The sequence below is a fragment of the Corvus moneduloides genome, chromosome 22 (genome assembly GCF_009650955.1).
Source record: "Corvus moneduloides isolate bCorMon1 chromosome 22, bCorMon1.pri, whole genome shotgun sequence".
Lineage (NCBI taxonomy): Eukaryota > Metazoa > Chordata > Aves > Passeriformes > Corvidae > Corvus > Corvus moneduloides.
The window spans coordinates 3,322,501-3,336,578 of record NC_045497.1 but is presented as its reverse complement, the minus strand read 5'-3'; the positions used below and the strand labels follow the sequence as shown (position 1 = coordinate 3,336,578).

The 14,078-nt window shown below is 50.0% G+C and overlaps 1 protein-coding gene across 2 annotated transcripts in view; it reads right to left on the bottom strand.

Moving 5' to 3' along the window:
- Window positions 1-14,078, bottom strand: part of PRDM16 (PR/SET domain 16) — a 297,820-nt gene that overhangs the window by 15,215 nt on the left and 268,527 nt on the right. For both annotated transcript variants that reach the window (XM_032131673.1, XM_032131674.1), the window contains exons 9-12: window positions 10,491-11,892; window positions 6,868-6,955; window positions 2,999-3,168; window positions 1,254-1,331 (exon numbers count right to left, since the gene is read on the bottom strand). In XM_032131673.1, coding sequence (XP_031987564.1) covers window positions 1,254-1,331; window positions 2,999-3,168; window positions 6,868-6,955; window positions 10,491-11,892 — 1,738 coding nt within the window. The remainder of the gene's footprint in view (window positions 1-1,253; window positions 1,332-2,998; window positions 3,169-6,867; window positions 6,956-10,490; window positions 11,893-14,078) is intronic.

Below are 14,078 nucleotides of genomic sequence, written 5' to 3'. Positions count from 1 at the left end.
TTTTTTGGGGGGTGGTGGGGTGGTGTATTTTGAATTTACCTAATGTCTACACTTAAAATTCTGGTAGGAAAATAACCGTGATTCTCAGTGTAGCAGGGATTACAATGTGGGAGAGTCAATTCTTAGGTTAAACTGAGCATAAAAATGCGATGTATTTGACCACACGGCCTTTTGCTGCTCATAAATTTGCGTTTCTCTTTATTTCATAACTGCTCCATTTGCTTTGTTGTGAACTTATGGCTGTGGATGAAACGCTGCAATGTCAGCTACCCAAAGAGAAACGGAATTGTTGCCATTGTTTGACAACCTGCAAAACACTCGCTCACGTCATGGCAAACACAATGCTGGACTTGCAGCGAGCTCTCGATTCACCATTCCTTCAGGTTTGCTCATTTCTGGACCTCATTCTAACAAAAAAAAAAGGGCATTTTTTGCCCAAGTTTTTTAAACTGTTTGTAAAGCACTGGGAGAAAATTCTAAGGGGAAGGATTTCCATGAGAAATAGTTATTTATACACCTAGGCCCAGATAATATGTGCATTTTGTTGTGAATTTTATTCAGATTTAAACCCTGACTTGGACAGGAGCCACAGAATCCACTGGGCTGGGACACTGTCTCTGTGCACACTGAAGCATCAAAATCACATCACCTTGTCCTCAACTGACAGAAAACAGCTCAGCCTCCTACCTTAAACACTCACAAACGTGTGAGACTCTGTGTGAATCCCCCCACTCCCAGACCTCCTTTTAAACTCCCTGATTTAAGCTCAGGAACTACCAAAATTCAGTTTGAAGGCAGGTAAATTGACAGGGTTTTTCTTGCCTTTGTGGTTTTGATCCCTTACTCTAGGCACCTCTGATGCTCATTAAGAAAAGGAAAAAAAAACCCAGCTAGCCCCAGCAGCGAAGGTCCTGGCAAGCCCTTCAAACCAGCCCGAATTTCAGAGCCATTCAGCACCTTCAGCTGTCCTTGAGATGAATGGTGAACGTGAGTGTGAAACAACACTGCAAATCAGAGCCCTCATTTGCCAGCATACATCTAAATATAAGTTAAGTGTCTATCTTCGAGCTGCCAAGCCTGATTATTTTTGGCTGGTACACATAATATACAACCCTATGAATCACTCTGTGTAATGCTCCAGGCCTGTGGAATTCTGCTGGCACAGCTTTATGGAGAGGGGGGGGGAAGGAAAAATACCGGAGTGGTGAGTGAGGAGTGTTTGGGAAAGGGTTTTTTATGGGGGACAACATCACCTGTAAGGCTGCTCTCCAGTGTGTGTCCGCAGATGCCTCGTCAGGTTGGCTGAGCGTGGGAAGATCTTGCCACAGTACCTGGACAGGGAAAGCCAAAGGAAACCATCAGGAGAGCCCAGGGATGCCACAGCACATCCTGACACTGCTCCCAAAACCCCTTCGTGCGCTCGCAGCCGAGGGGGACAATGGGGAGGACGAATCTGCCACCCCGGGGTTACAGGGGTCACTGTGCTGGCATCAAAGCTCCAGGAGCAGCTGAGGGAGCTGGGAGGGCTCAGCCTGGGGAAAAGGAAACTCAGAGAGGACCTTCTCACTCCTACAACTCCCTGACAGGAGCGTGCAGCCAGGTGGGGTCAGGCTCTGCTCCCAGGGAATGAGGGACAGGACAAGAGGAAACGGCCTCAAGTTGCACTGGAGGAGGTTTAGATTGGATATTTGGAATTTTTTTTCACAGAAAGGCTTGTCAGTTGTTGGAATGGGATTCCCAGGGAGGCGGTGGAGTCACTATCCCTGGAAGTGTTCAAAGCAAGTGTGGACACGGCACTTGAGGACATGGTTTAGCTACAGCATTCCTGCATCAGGGTACAGAGGGTTTAATCACTGCCTGGTCAGATGGGCACTTGAGATGTTTCTGCATCTCCTTTATAGCCCTGTTGATGTGGTCATCATACAGAATCTGCTCTTTCATCCTTGGAATTCACAGAATTTTCCTCTGGATAAAGGCTGCAGCACCGTGGTGGGGGTTAGGAGGCTGGCAGGCTGCTTAGAGCAGGCAAACACAGCCACAGGAAATTAATAAAGGAAGGAACTCTGTTCCACAATAAATCTGGTTCACAGTAAAATCAAAAAGGTATAAATAAAAACACTAATTGGGAAAAAAATTACCAGGGATGAGGGGCTGCACTCTGTGACTATGAAACCTATTGTAGGAGGAAGCTATGACAGACTTCCTTAATTTCAGGGACCTTCAGCTGTCCTGAGGATGAACGGTTAATGTGAGTGTTCCCCAGCAGTGGAAATCCAAATGGTAACTTGTGAGTGTGCATCTAAAATTTAAGTTTAGTCCCTGTTGTAAGTAGAAACCTCAAATTTCTAAATACTCAACTGAAATCCGAGCCTGCAGCTTTTGTGGCAAAGTTGAACATAGAAGACACGTCAACCAAGGTTTGTACCCACTTTCTGCACCCAAAAAAATCTCCTCAGCAGGAGCCACCATGAGAACCTCGAGGTAAAATTGCGACAGCAGACAGAGGTTTATTATTAAATACCCGTGATCTGCTCCAATTTGGAGCAGTGATGGGTACGTGAGGACTTCTGTGGATAGAACTGGGTTTGAAAAAGTTGTTTCCTGCATGCTGTTTTTTAAAATTCAATCATTTTTCCATAGCTGAGGTTGGATACAGCTGGGACTGCCATTGGGAACACCAGAGACTTGGCCTGGGGAGTTGGGTTTGCTTGAGAATCTCCAGATCCGCTCCCAAGGTTATTAAAAATTACAAAGCAAACAGAAGATGCTGATTTCCTACCAGACAAAACAAACCGTTTCTGAGGGAATTAGTCATCCCAGCTCTGCTCTCATTCTGCCGCCTCTTGTTTTCCCTCCTGGCAGAGACGTCGGCGTGGAGCTGCCCCGCTCCGTGCTGGTGCCCAGCGCAGCTGCCCAGCTGGGGTGGCACATCCCAGGGTGTTTCCACATCCTGGGGTGTTTCCACACCACTGTGGATGCCGTGGGACGCCCCACTCACCTGCAGGTGTAGCGCTCCTTGCCCTTGCGCAGGATGGGGTCGGAGAGCGTGGGCGGCGGCGATCGGAAGTTGAAGGGGTGGTGGGGAAGGGGCTGCAGGGATGAGCCAGAGTCGGCCTTCATGGCTGCAAAGCTCTCCAGTTTCTCTGTCATCGTCTCGATGGCCGACATCTGCAAGGACAAGGAGAGAGCTCCTGTCGGTAAAATCCCCGGGAAGGGCAGGATCTGATGCAGGAACACCAGTTTTGGTTGGGCAAAGGCTCCTGCTGGTGTCTGCTCTCTTGGAATTTGGAGGCACAGCGGGAAATGGAGCCACTGAATCCAGCCAGGAAAGGCAGGAGTAGTGTATTGGTCCTGCAGAAAGCAGGAAAGGCACAGATGGCAAAGCCAGGCATTTAGGTCCCAGAAACTAGCACTTGTTCACTTTCTGCAGCGTGCCTGTGCTCGCTTTCAGCACTTCAGATCAAAACTAATCCCAGAATACACCTGAGATATCCGTTTTTCCTGGGATAACACTGAAACCAAATACCATGGTCAGATGCCTGAGGTAGAACTCACTATGCAAACCCAAACCAAAGTCTTGGGAAGCAGAGAGGTCTGACGGCTCCTACAGCATCCTGGGGGCTCGGAGGGACAGGCCAGCGAGGGGTGGGTGGGCAGGCAGGGACACAACCCCAGGATAGGGAGGACAGAAAATTTTTGGGCCCAAAGCAGAAGAATCCTGGCCAAAGTGGAGTGAGAGGGATGTGTGATGGCTGCTCGGGGAGCTGAGGAGAAGCTGAGGCTGAAGGGGTGAAGAGGAGGAGTTGGGATCAGTCTCCACAGGGAGCTTGCCTGGTGAAGAGGCCAACACTTTAATTATGGGTAGGGAAGGTTCAGCAACTCCTAAAGGTGGTGGAAGGATGGGTGGGAGATGGCTGAGCTTCCTGGAGTGAAAGGGAGCTCCAGCCAAACCCCTGGACGTGAGCGGTGGCTGGGTGAGTTACGGTCAGGAGGAGCAACACCTACACATCCCGTTGGGATGGGAGCAGCTGGCAGGCAGGCCTGGAGATGGGACACCAAGCAGAACATCCCTGGATGCTTTATCAGATTTAGTTTGCATGACTTGGCCACGTTCTCACAGACACGAGATTGAACACCACACCAGAAAGAGGGAGAAAGGGAACAACCTGGAGATACAGGAGCAGGGGAAAGCAAAAGAAGGAAAAACTGAAGCTGGACTATGTGCAAAAAAAAAAAAAAAATTAAAAATGGAAGTGCATAAAAATCCACTTTTACAGCACTTTTACTTTCATTACAGCGCAACAGGAAATCCAAGTCCAAGAGAGCAACGCAGCTCGGAGGACGCTGCCGACATCTCCAACATCCAGCTTCATGCACTCCTGAGAGCATTTTCGAGATAGCAGGGGCAGAAAAGAGGGATAAAGCAAACAAGGCAGCAATAAAGCTGCCTCCTGGCTGCGCTGACATCACTGGGACAGGCGGGAGCAGCCGGGGCGGCAGCGAGGAGCGGAAGGCAGGAGGAAGCCATACATCACCCCGAGATGCTCGATTGTACAGGAAGGGCTGACCTTTTGCACGTTTACACTTTATTAAACTGGGCTTTAGAGGGGGAGGCAGAGGGGGGAGAGAGCCAAGATATTGTTTAAAAATACACAGCAATGAAAAAAAGTTGTCTTAATCACCCCCGAAGACATTGTGGAGGGCTGACAACCATTCATAAGCTGTGAAAGAGAGGAGCAGTAACCCCCATTTCCCGATAATAGATCCACAGCCCCTTAGCTGGAGGCTCCCAGCCCATGATAAATAGTAAGTAATACTTAGCACCAGCCACTTGAAAAGGTTACTTTATCATTTACAGCACCAGCTCTGCCCCAGCTGCCAGTCATGCAACAAAACCATCACGTTAAAAAGCTCTCCGGACCTTTCAGAGCTGTGCTCTCAGCCCTTCGCCCAGGTACCTGGAGCTCTCCTTTGTTGTGCCCTGTTCTTTAGGCACTTAGTCAGAGATATTTGCTGGCTTGAGAGCTGTAGGCTGGTTTTAAAATTCTAAACACTGGCCACGGCCTCTCCAGTGGCAAAGGCACTTTGCTATTTAGGGAACAACTGCCTGTAAAACAGAAAGGGGGAAGAAAGGAAACGTAACAGGTGAGGAAAGGCTTTCCATTAAGTTATCAAAAAGTTACACCGGTTATTTATGTTGTCCAGAGTTTCATTCGGAATAGACAGTGTAGGAAAACTCCCAGAGAGCACAGGAACTTCTGCCAACGACTGGCTAAGAAATAAGAGCTGCCTGAGATTCGTTTTGGGAGAGGAAACATCTCCTGAACGCTTTTATCACATCTTCTGGCTTCATCACATCCCAGTGAGGGCACTCCAAGAGAGCAGGGGATTAGTCACAGAGGAAAAGGCCGAGACCAGACTCGTGTTTAGAGTGAGACAAGCCCGAGCAGAACGTGACTCTGACTGACCAGGCACGGGAACGTTGGTCCTAATGAAGAAAGCAGAAGCAGGAGCCCTGGAGATGTGATTTCTTAGGAGAAGATCCAGGATCCAGAATTCTTAGGAATGCTGGGTCCAGAGAATTGTCACGGCCCCAAGGCTGTGAGAGCTCTCAGACACAGGGTGGGATTGTTGGGCTGCCCTGTGCAGGGCACAGGTTGGACTGGATGATCCTTCCAGCTCAGGATATTCCGTGATTCTGTGATAATACTGGAAAGGGATCTGGTGTTTCAAACCTCCCATACTCTGGAACAAATGCCCCGTGTTCCTTCGCTGTGCCTGGAACACCTGACTGACTGCAGCATGGGAACGGCGCCTCTCCAGATCGAGTGATCTGAGCACAGCGCTCGCCCTATTAAAAATCAGTTATCAGGAAGCTTTGGGCTGGAGTGATTGTAAATTTGAGGCTATTCTGCGTGATAAGCTGTTAGAGATAACCAGACCTTCCAGATCTTTTCACTGCCATGGGAAGAGGACGTGGTCAGGATTTCGGGAACAATGTTAACAACCTTCCACCCAGAGCTTGCTCCTGCTCGGGGTCTGGACGTTTCTCATCGTCTCCTCGGGTTGCTTTGCCACGCTCCTCCCTGCTATCAGATTCTTTACAGGCAGATATCCCCACTATTCTAACTCACACAAACACAGGATGTTCCTGGCCAGCCTGTCACCATTATCCAGCCTGGATGAAGGAAAAATTGGGGGAAGTTATTAACCAAACTCTGAGGTTGGTGCAAAACAATGAGGGAACTAAGTTTAGCTGTGAACGCAACCAGGACCCAGCTTTCACAAACCTGCGAGTTATTTATCTAAGGTGGGAAACATTATCAGGGGAGAACAATGCCTGTGAATATAAAGGAGAGCACAATGAGGACCACGGGGCTGGGATCCCAGCCTGGGCACAGCAGGAGGGACGGGGATAGCTGGAGGCTGTCGCACGCCTTTGGAGCAGCACGGCTGAACCCACTGCCCGCCACTTCCACGCACTCCTCGGGATGGAAGAGAGCTTCAGGCAGGTAGAAAATGCTGCTGCCTGGGGGCTGCGCAGTCCTTCTCTAGTTTGTACCGCTTTAGATGACCCCCCCAGGTGTTCCCAGAGGAAAAAACACGCAGGCATTCTGTGAAAGAGGCATTTGGCAGATCCTATGAGCTGCCCAGTTTTTCTGGCAAAAAGAAGCAGCAAGGCACAACTGCCATCATCCTCCAACTGTGAATTAAAAGTGTCTGGAAGGAACTGGTAGGAAAATAGTGGAGTTTCCAATCAAGCCCTTGGATGAGGAAGAGTCTGACCCCAGTGATCCCAGGGATCTGTGTGCACCAGCTCCACCTCAGCATTCCATCAGCACGGCACGACAATGTCACTGCTGTTACCTGGGGGTGAAAAAGCAGCGGGGAGGGTCGCAGGTACTTCTCCTTGAGGGCACCCACGGGGTCTGTCACCTTCCGCTTCTCCACCCTGCTGGACAACAACACAGAGGGTTACATACCTCACAGGCAGCCCCATGCAGCCACACCGTGCTTAAGTTACACACAAGGTTGTTCTCCTGCTCACACAAATGTCTTCCTCCCCCTTCTTCTGGATGCTACAAATTCTGATGCACAATTACCCCGCAGAAAGTGCTGGAAACAACACAAACAGAAATCCCCTCCTTCGGGCAGTATTTTTGACTAAGGAAACATTTTGCTCCTGCTCTGCTGCAGTGGTTTATAAGCCTCTGCTGTTGTGAAATGTCATGGAAAACCCTGCATTTAGAGCAAAATTGTCTGAGCAGGAGAAGCTCTAGAGTCCACAGCAGGCAGCCCCTGCATGGAAAAAAAATTTTCTTTGAGAGTTTGTGTTTATCTGAAGAGTTAACAGTGGGCCAGACTTTGCAGCCCCAAGCGTGCTGAAATCATTAGGTGTTTCATATTTGTTTCCTCCCTCGCAGCTGAGACATAATTTGCATTGAGTTTCTTTGGCAAGCCCATGTGGACAACGGTTTAAAAAGTGAGGGACTGGTGGGAGAATTCTAAAGCGACTCAGAAACCTGAGTTGTTCTGATATCACCTCAGCCCGTTCAAATATTTCATGTTTAAGCACCTGAGATGCAGAAATGACCCTAATGTGAGGCTCCTACTTTTGAAAATACTGGCTTTGCTTCCACAAAATATTCTACTTGCAGGGAAACCCAAGTGTGGAACCACCAAAAAGACAAACTGAGATGTTCTCTGAGGGAAAAAAGTGTTGTGGAAGTAACTCCAACAAACACAGCTGCATCTTTAAACAGCTGGAATTGAGTCCATCCAGCTAAACCAGTAGAAATCCAAGAGTAAGAGTGATTTTAACTACATTAGTCCAGCATAAATTGAGAGCAAATTATTTTAGCTGCATTTCAGCTGATTGGTGTGTGGATCAAATTACCAAAGAGTTTAAAGAAGAGCCCTGCCGAGTGCAGCCAGTGAACTGTGCTTAATCTGAATTTAATTCTTCTTGGGTAGAGGGAAAGAGAAGAGCTGGATTGGAAATGCAGTCAGAATTAAGGGGCTTTGGAAGGGACGTGCTTTTATGGGGCTGAGTTGCCAGAAAAAACCAAAGAAAAGTAAAAAGTTGCTCCCTGAGCCCCCCTGACGAGCACAGCTTTGCTCTCCGTGAGGTGCTGAAACATCCAAGGGAACATCCCTGATCCCAGCAGAGCCGTCTGGGGAGAGCCCTGCCTGCTCCACATGCGTAAAACCTGGTGAATTGACAGCACTTCCCCAGCTCTGCCATCTCCCAGCGCCGGGAATGGGAACACAAGGTCCGAACGTCCCCGTCAGAGCCGAATTCCGCAGCGCCCGGAGGATTAAGCCGATCGTTTCGGCCCAGTGCCTGAGAACGTCACCCCCACAGGCCGAGCTAAAAATGCCCCCATTTCAGGCTGTCTGGCTGCATTAAATTATATCACCAGGAGAAAATGTCAAGGATTTAAGTGGCCTTTGGGAGCAAAAAAACGGAGGAGCCAAATGATGTGAGAGAGTCTGATAAAGGGAAGTTTAGAAACAAAATATTTCCATATTTTTCAAGCTGGGACTTGGAAGCTGGGCTGTTTCGCTCATTACATCAGAAGTCTGATTCGCAAGCAACGCCACCGCTGACTTTCTATTTTAACACATGACTAAAACTATGTGCATCCCATGGAATGCAACAAATGATGCCCCCATCCTTCCCTTCCATCTGTCTTCTGGGCCTTTACGGTTTTCCCGAGGCCGCTGTTTTAATTGGCAGCGCCTTTCCCAAGCTGTGTTATTTCAGCATTCCCGCTGAACGTGCCCAGAGGTGGCAGGACCCTACATGGATTCTTTTGCCTTTCTATCCCATTTAGTGATTTTTTTTTTTTTTTCTTCTTTCCAGGAGTACTTTTTACGAACACTGCTCACACCATGCCTGATTTCTCCAGGGGGAGATGGCCACGGTGGGTGCCAGGCAGGGCACAGCACCTCCCTGGCTGGGAGGTGTCCCCCTCCCAGATGGCACTGTGCGGGCACGTCACCCCTGAGAGCTGCCAGAGCGAGAGACGCTCGTTTTCAGCACTGAGGGCTCACTAATCCTCATCCCAGCCGACAGCTCCTTGGCCTGGCCAGACACTGACATCACTTTTTCCCACAGTTATCAGCCCTGCGACAGCGGCCGGCGGTGACATCGGCGCTGTCGTGGTGCTCGCAGCTCTTTGAGCGCCCATCCCGGCGCTGGCACCGTCATACCGCGGTGGCTCTGAGGCTTTCCAGGGCCAGGGACACAGCAGATCCTGCGGGGGAACAGCCATCAACCTTCCAGCAGGCTGGGCACAGCAAGGATCACCACGCATTCAGCACAAGGAATGCAAGGACAAACCGGACAAACCGTTCACCTCCACGATCTGAATCCAGGAGCCCTCCAGGCCAAGCCCACGTATCCAAGTGGATGCTGTGGAGCATTTAGACACGGCAATGGCTAATTTAGAGGTGGCAATGTCTAAATCAAACTAGCTCAGGACATGTCTTTTCCCTGGACTTTGCTAAAACCAAACATGCCACATCCACCTTATGCAAAGGCAATGCCGGATGGGTAACACACAGATTTACTGTCACCCTCACCACAAAGTTTTAATAATGCTCCTTTAGAAACAGGTTTTATAAAAAGCTCTCAAGCAGCAAAAGCCCCAAGTCTTCCCTTTTCGCCTCCTCCTGAGCTGATTCCTTCTGGAAGTTTAGCTGGCATTTGGATAACTTCACCCAGCCTGCTCTACACACGCCTTCCATGTTCAGCTCATTCTGACGTAACACATCAGGCCCTCCTCAGAACCATCTGTTCAAGTGACACCAGAAAGGCCTTGTTATCTCCCAAGAAAGATAAATCTGTGAGAAATGTATCCGGGAGAGATCTGGGTAGTAACATGCTACCATGTGTTTACACAGTACTTGTTACTCCAAGAGTAACACGTTTCGGCAGGTTGGGTCTGCACCAGCAGCTCCTCGGAAAGAAAAACTCCAAGAAAAGGCAATAGAAAAGGAAAAGGGAGGGAAGGAGGGAGGGAGGGAGGGAGGGAGGAAGAAAGGTGAAGCGGCTCACAAAAGGCCCTCAAGTCAGTCAGTGGGAGAGCTGCATTTCCAGGCTCCCAGGGCTCCTGACTCATTCCCAAGCCATGGGAGCCCGGGGCTCCAAGGCATCTGAACTCTGCATTCTTATCGAATCAAACCTCTGGAATTTCCCCAGCAGAAGTGCCATCTTAGCGATGGCTCGTGGGAGAGTCCTTAAATAGGTCAAGTTTCTTCTTTATCAAAACAAGGATGTGTTCCTCACGCATTGAGTATGAGGGCTCCTTGCAATTACTCAGCCCTTTCCATTCAGGAGATTCAATGTGTTGAGAAGTACAAACAACTACAGGAGATGTTCACTTTTCTCCCCAACCAACCTGCATCCTCCCCTGCCTCAGGGTGCGGTGTCAGCTGGAAAAGGAGCTGGTTAGGGAAAGGCTTAAGGCAGGGTATGTTAATACCTGTAGATGGGGTCCATGAAAAAGGGCGATGGCTTAGCGTAGTGCAGGGAAGGCTGCTGAGGCAGCTGGGACTGGGAAATCTTAGGTAAGACCTCACTTGCCATCAGCTTCCTCTCCCCATAAATGTGGTTTTTCCGTGGCTCTCTCCCTCCGTTCTGGCTGGCTCGGATGCGGTTGCCAATGCTCAGATCCAGTGGCTGCTCCTCCCCTGAGGACGGGGCTGGGAGGACCTTGGGGGGCGGCAGGATTGGCTTAATCTCTTTTGGCTTCGTGGTGAGATCGAAGGGGGACTCCGAGCTTGTGCCGCCGAGTTTGTGGAGGTCCCTGGGTGACTTTGGTTCTGCCTTGACCAGCAAGTTGTGATTGAGGGTCCGCTCCGTGAAAGGGTAGAGGGAGTGGGGAAAATTGGGGAGGAACTGGAAGGGGAACATGGAATGATACGGGAGCGAACCCATCTTTTTCTCCTGCATCCCCATAAAGCCAGGCCCAAAATACTTCTCTGCGATGGAGGCGATAGCTTTAATTGAGTCATTGGCTGCCCCCGTGGTGGGCAGCAGGTGCTCCTCGGGGGGAGGAAAGAAGGAATGCTGAGAATAGAAGAGAGGGATCTCGCTCGTGGCGTTGGTGGAACTGGCAGACACCGAGCTGCTGACGAAATCTGGCTTGGTCTCCATTTGTTTGCTCTTGTCTTTCGTTTTGTCCCTGTCACTCTCCACGTCACTGTCCAGGTCAGAGCCGGTGCCAGTCGTGGTGTCCAGATCCGTGCCCGTGGTTGTATTGACATCCTCAAAGTCACTGCCATCGGACATGTCACTGTTCCTGGCTTTTAGCTTCTCCAGGTAGGAGTTTTCCAGGCTGCTTTCACATTTCTCCTCCCCTGAAGGGGCCTGGTTGCTGTTGCTCACTGCGGAGATCAGCGGGAGTGCCGGGTTCCCGAGGGGGCTGGGGAGCTTCGCGTCCGGAGTGTGGTTGAGGGGACTTTTGAGCAGTTGCGTGGGTGGTAACAAGGGAGGCCTGGGGTACAGAGAGGGTGGAAAAATCCCCGGGAATCCTGGGGTGAGGGCGGGGAAGGCTGGGGGTGTGGGCGAGAACGGGAGCCCGCCCGGGTGCGGGCGGGATGGGAAATACTCGTTAAAGCCCAGGCTGGCGTGGTTGAGGTTGGGAGAGGGCTTGGATTTGTCCATCATGGAGGTGGGCGTGAGGGGGAGGCCGGGGGCGAAGATGCCGGCGGGGCTGTAATGGTTCTTGCCCTCGCAGAAGCGCCGGTGCTTGTTGAGGGAGGAGGTAGTGCTGAACATCTGCCCGCAGTCCTTGCACTTGATCTGGGTGCGGCAGTCCGCGTGCATCCGCTTGTGGCGGCACAGGTTGGAGAACTGCGTGTAGGATTTGTGACAGACCTCACCTAAAGCGTCAACAGGAACCAACAACAAAAGCGATATGAAATTAACAGGAAAACGGCAGGGATTCGCCACGGGATTCACCAGCCTCCCTCCTCCGCCCCATCCCGTCCCGCCCGCTGCAGCCCTGGGGTCTCCCTTCCCCAGAGCAAGAAGGGGGAGAGCAGTGGAACATCACCACCTTTCCCTTTGGATGAAGCCCATCCTGGTGGATCTCTCAAGAAGTTGCTCCACACAAATCTGAGGGGATGTGCTACCTCTGCTCAAAGTTTTGGGGAACTTTCAGGAAGGATAATCGTGGAATCACAGAATGGTTTGGTTGGGAGGGACATGAAGCTCATCTCATCCCACCCCCTGCCATAGGCAGGGACACCTTCCGCTATCCCAGGTTGTTCCAAGCCCCCTCCAACTGTCCCTGGGCTCTTCCAGGGATGGGGCAGCCACAGCTTCTCTGGACACCCTGTGCCAGGGCCTGCCCATCCTCGCAGGGAACAATCTCTTCTGTATATCCAACCTAAATTGCCCCTCTTTCAGTTTGAATACATTCCCCCTTGTCCTGGCACTCCAAAGTCCCTCTCCAGCTTCCCTGTAGCCCCTTCAGATCCTGGGAGGTGCTGTGAGACTTCCACACAACCTTCTCTTCTCCAGGATGAACAGCCCCAGCTCTCTCAGCCAGGATCCATAGGGAAGATGTTGCAGTCCCCTCACAACTTCACTGCCCTGATCATACATTTTAATGATAACATCTCTTTATCCCAGCTCATCTGCTTCCCATTAGTCCTGGCATGGCAGGAAGCAATGAGGGCTGGAGGGAGAAGAACTCTGCCTCATTTAATCAAACCTGCCCTTCCTGAATGCCCTCAGTGGTACAGAACCCCTCCAGGGGGCTGCTCTATAAATCCCCTGCTAGCCAGGCCTGGGTTCTGCCAGGGCTGGGATCTCTTTTTTTAATCCATTAAATCAGTCCAACACCCCTGCCCTGCTAAGTGAAGCCACATCAGCGTTTTCCTTAATGACCTGTAAATACCAAGCTTTCAAAACATGGATTTTTATGACCCCTTTCACCTCCAGACTTTGCTGCTGTGGAAGGAACAGGGCGAAGTGAGACAAAAATCCCACCCCAAACTTTTCCACACATCAAAACGCTGTGACTTTTTATTATCTGGTGCCTCTTTCGACATGGGAATAAATGTGGTGGTGAATTAACACACTCCTTCCCCCGGGGAACTGCTGTTATCACCCTTTTGTGAGCGGGGAAACCAAGACAAAGCAGGGGAAGGACATTGTTTGGGCTTGGACAGGCAAGGACAGGAATCCAAGTTCTGACACTCCAGCTCAGGGACTGCTCAGAGCTCCTTCCTCCCTCCCTGCTTTACTGATGGGTGCATGTGAGCGTGATTTTCCCTGTATTGTCTCCTAAATATTTCCTAAATCTTTAGGATTTACTTCAGTGCTTGAGTATCAAATGACTGGCAGGGGAGTATTTCACTAGCAGCTCTGAAAATATCATAATACAATAAATTCTAATAGAATTTCAAAGCAGAAATGTATAAAATTTAATGAATTTGACATTTTAGTTCAGACGAGCACCCCAAAATCCAAAGGAGTGTCACTGAAGGCTCTGGTTTCTGACTGCACTGGAAATTTAGGCTGCACTGTCTGAGCCCAGAGAGTTTCATTGTTGGGCCCTGACACAGCCCAGAGCTGCAGGGGAAGCACAAACAGAACAAGAAAATCATCACAAGAGTTGCAATGTTTGAACCAATTCTAATTTTTGGCAATCACACTTTAAAATCTTGGGCCAGGTCTCCTGAACTGCTCTTGGTGCACACACAGGGTTTTATGGCTGTTGTATTATTTCAGCTACCTTAGACTTGCAAAGAAAGGGTTTATTTGGCTTTTTTACTTCATTTTAAAGTGTTTTCTTAAACCCATTTCTTAAACAATATCCAGAGCTCTGAAAGGAAGCACTACTGAATTTATTTTCCATGAAAATTCAGCACTACTGAATTTTATTTCCACGACAGTCTCTTAATTACAACAATCTCTGGTTTCTTTCCAAGGGAATCAGGAATCACCACCCCTGGAATTGCTCGAAAAACCTGTGGATGTGGCACTTGGGGACAAGGTTTAATGGTGAACACAGAGGTGCTGGGTTAAAGGTTGGACTTGACGATCTCAGAGGGCTTTT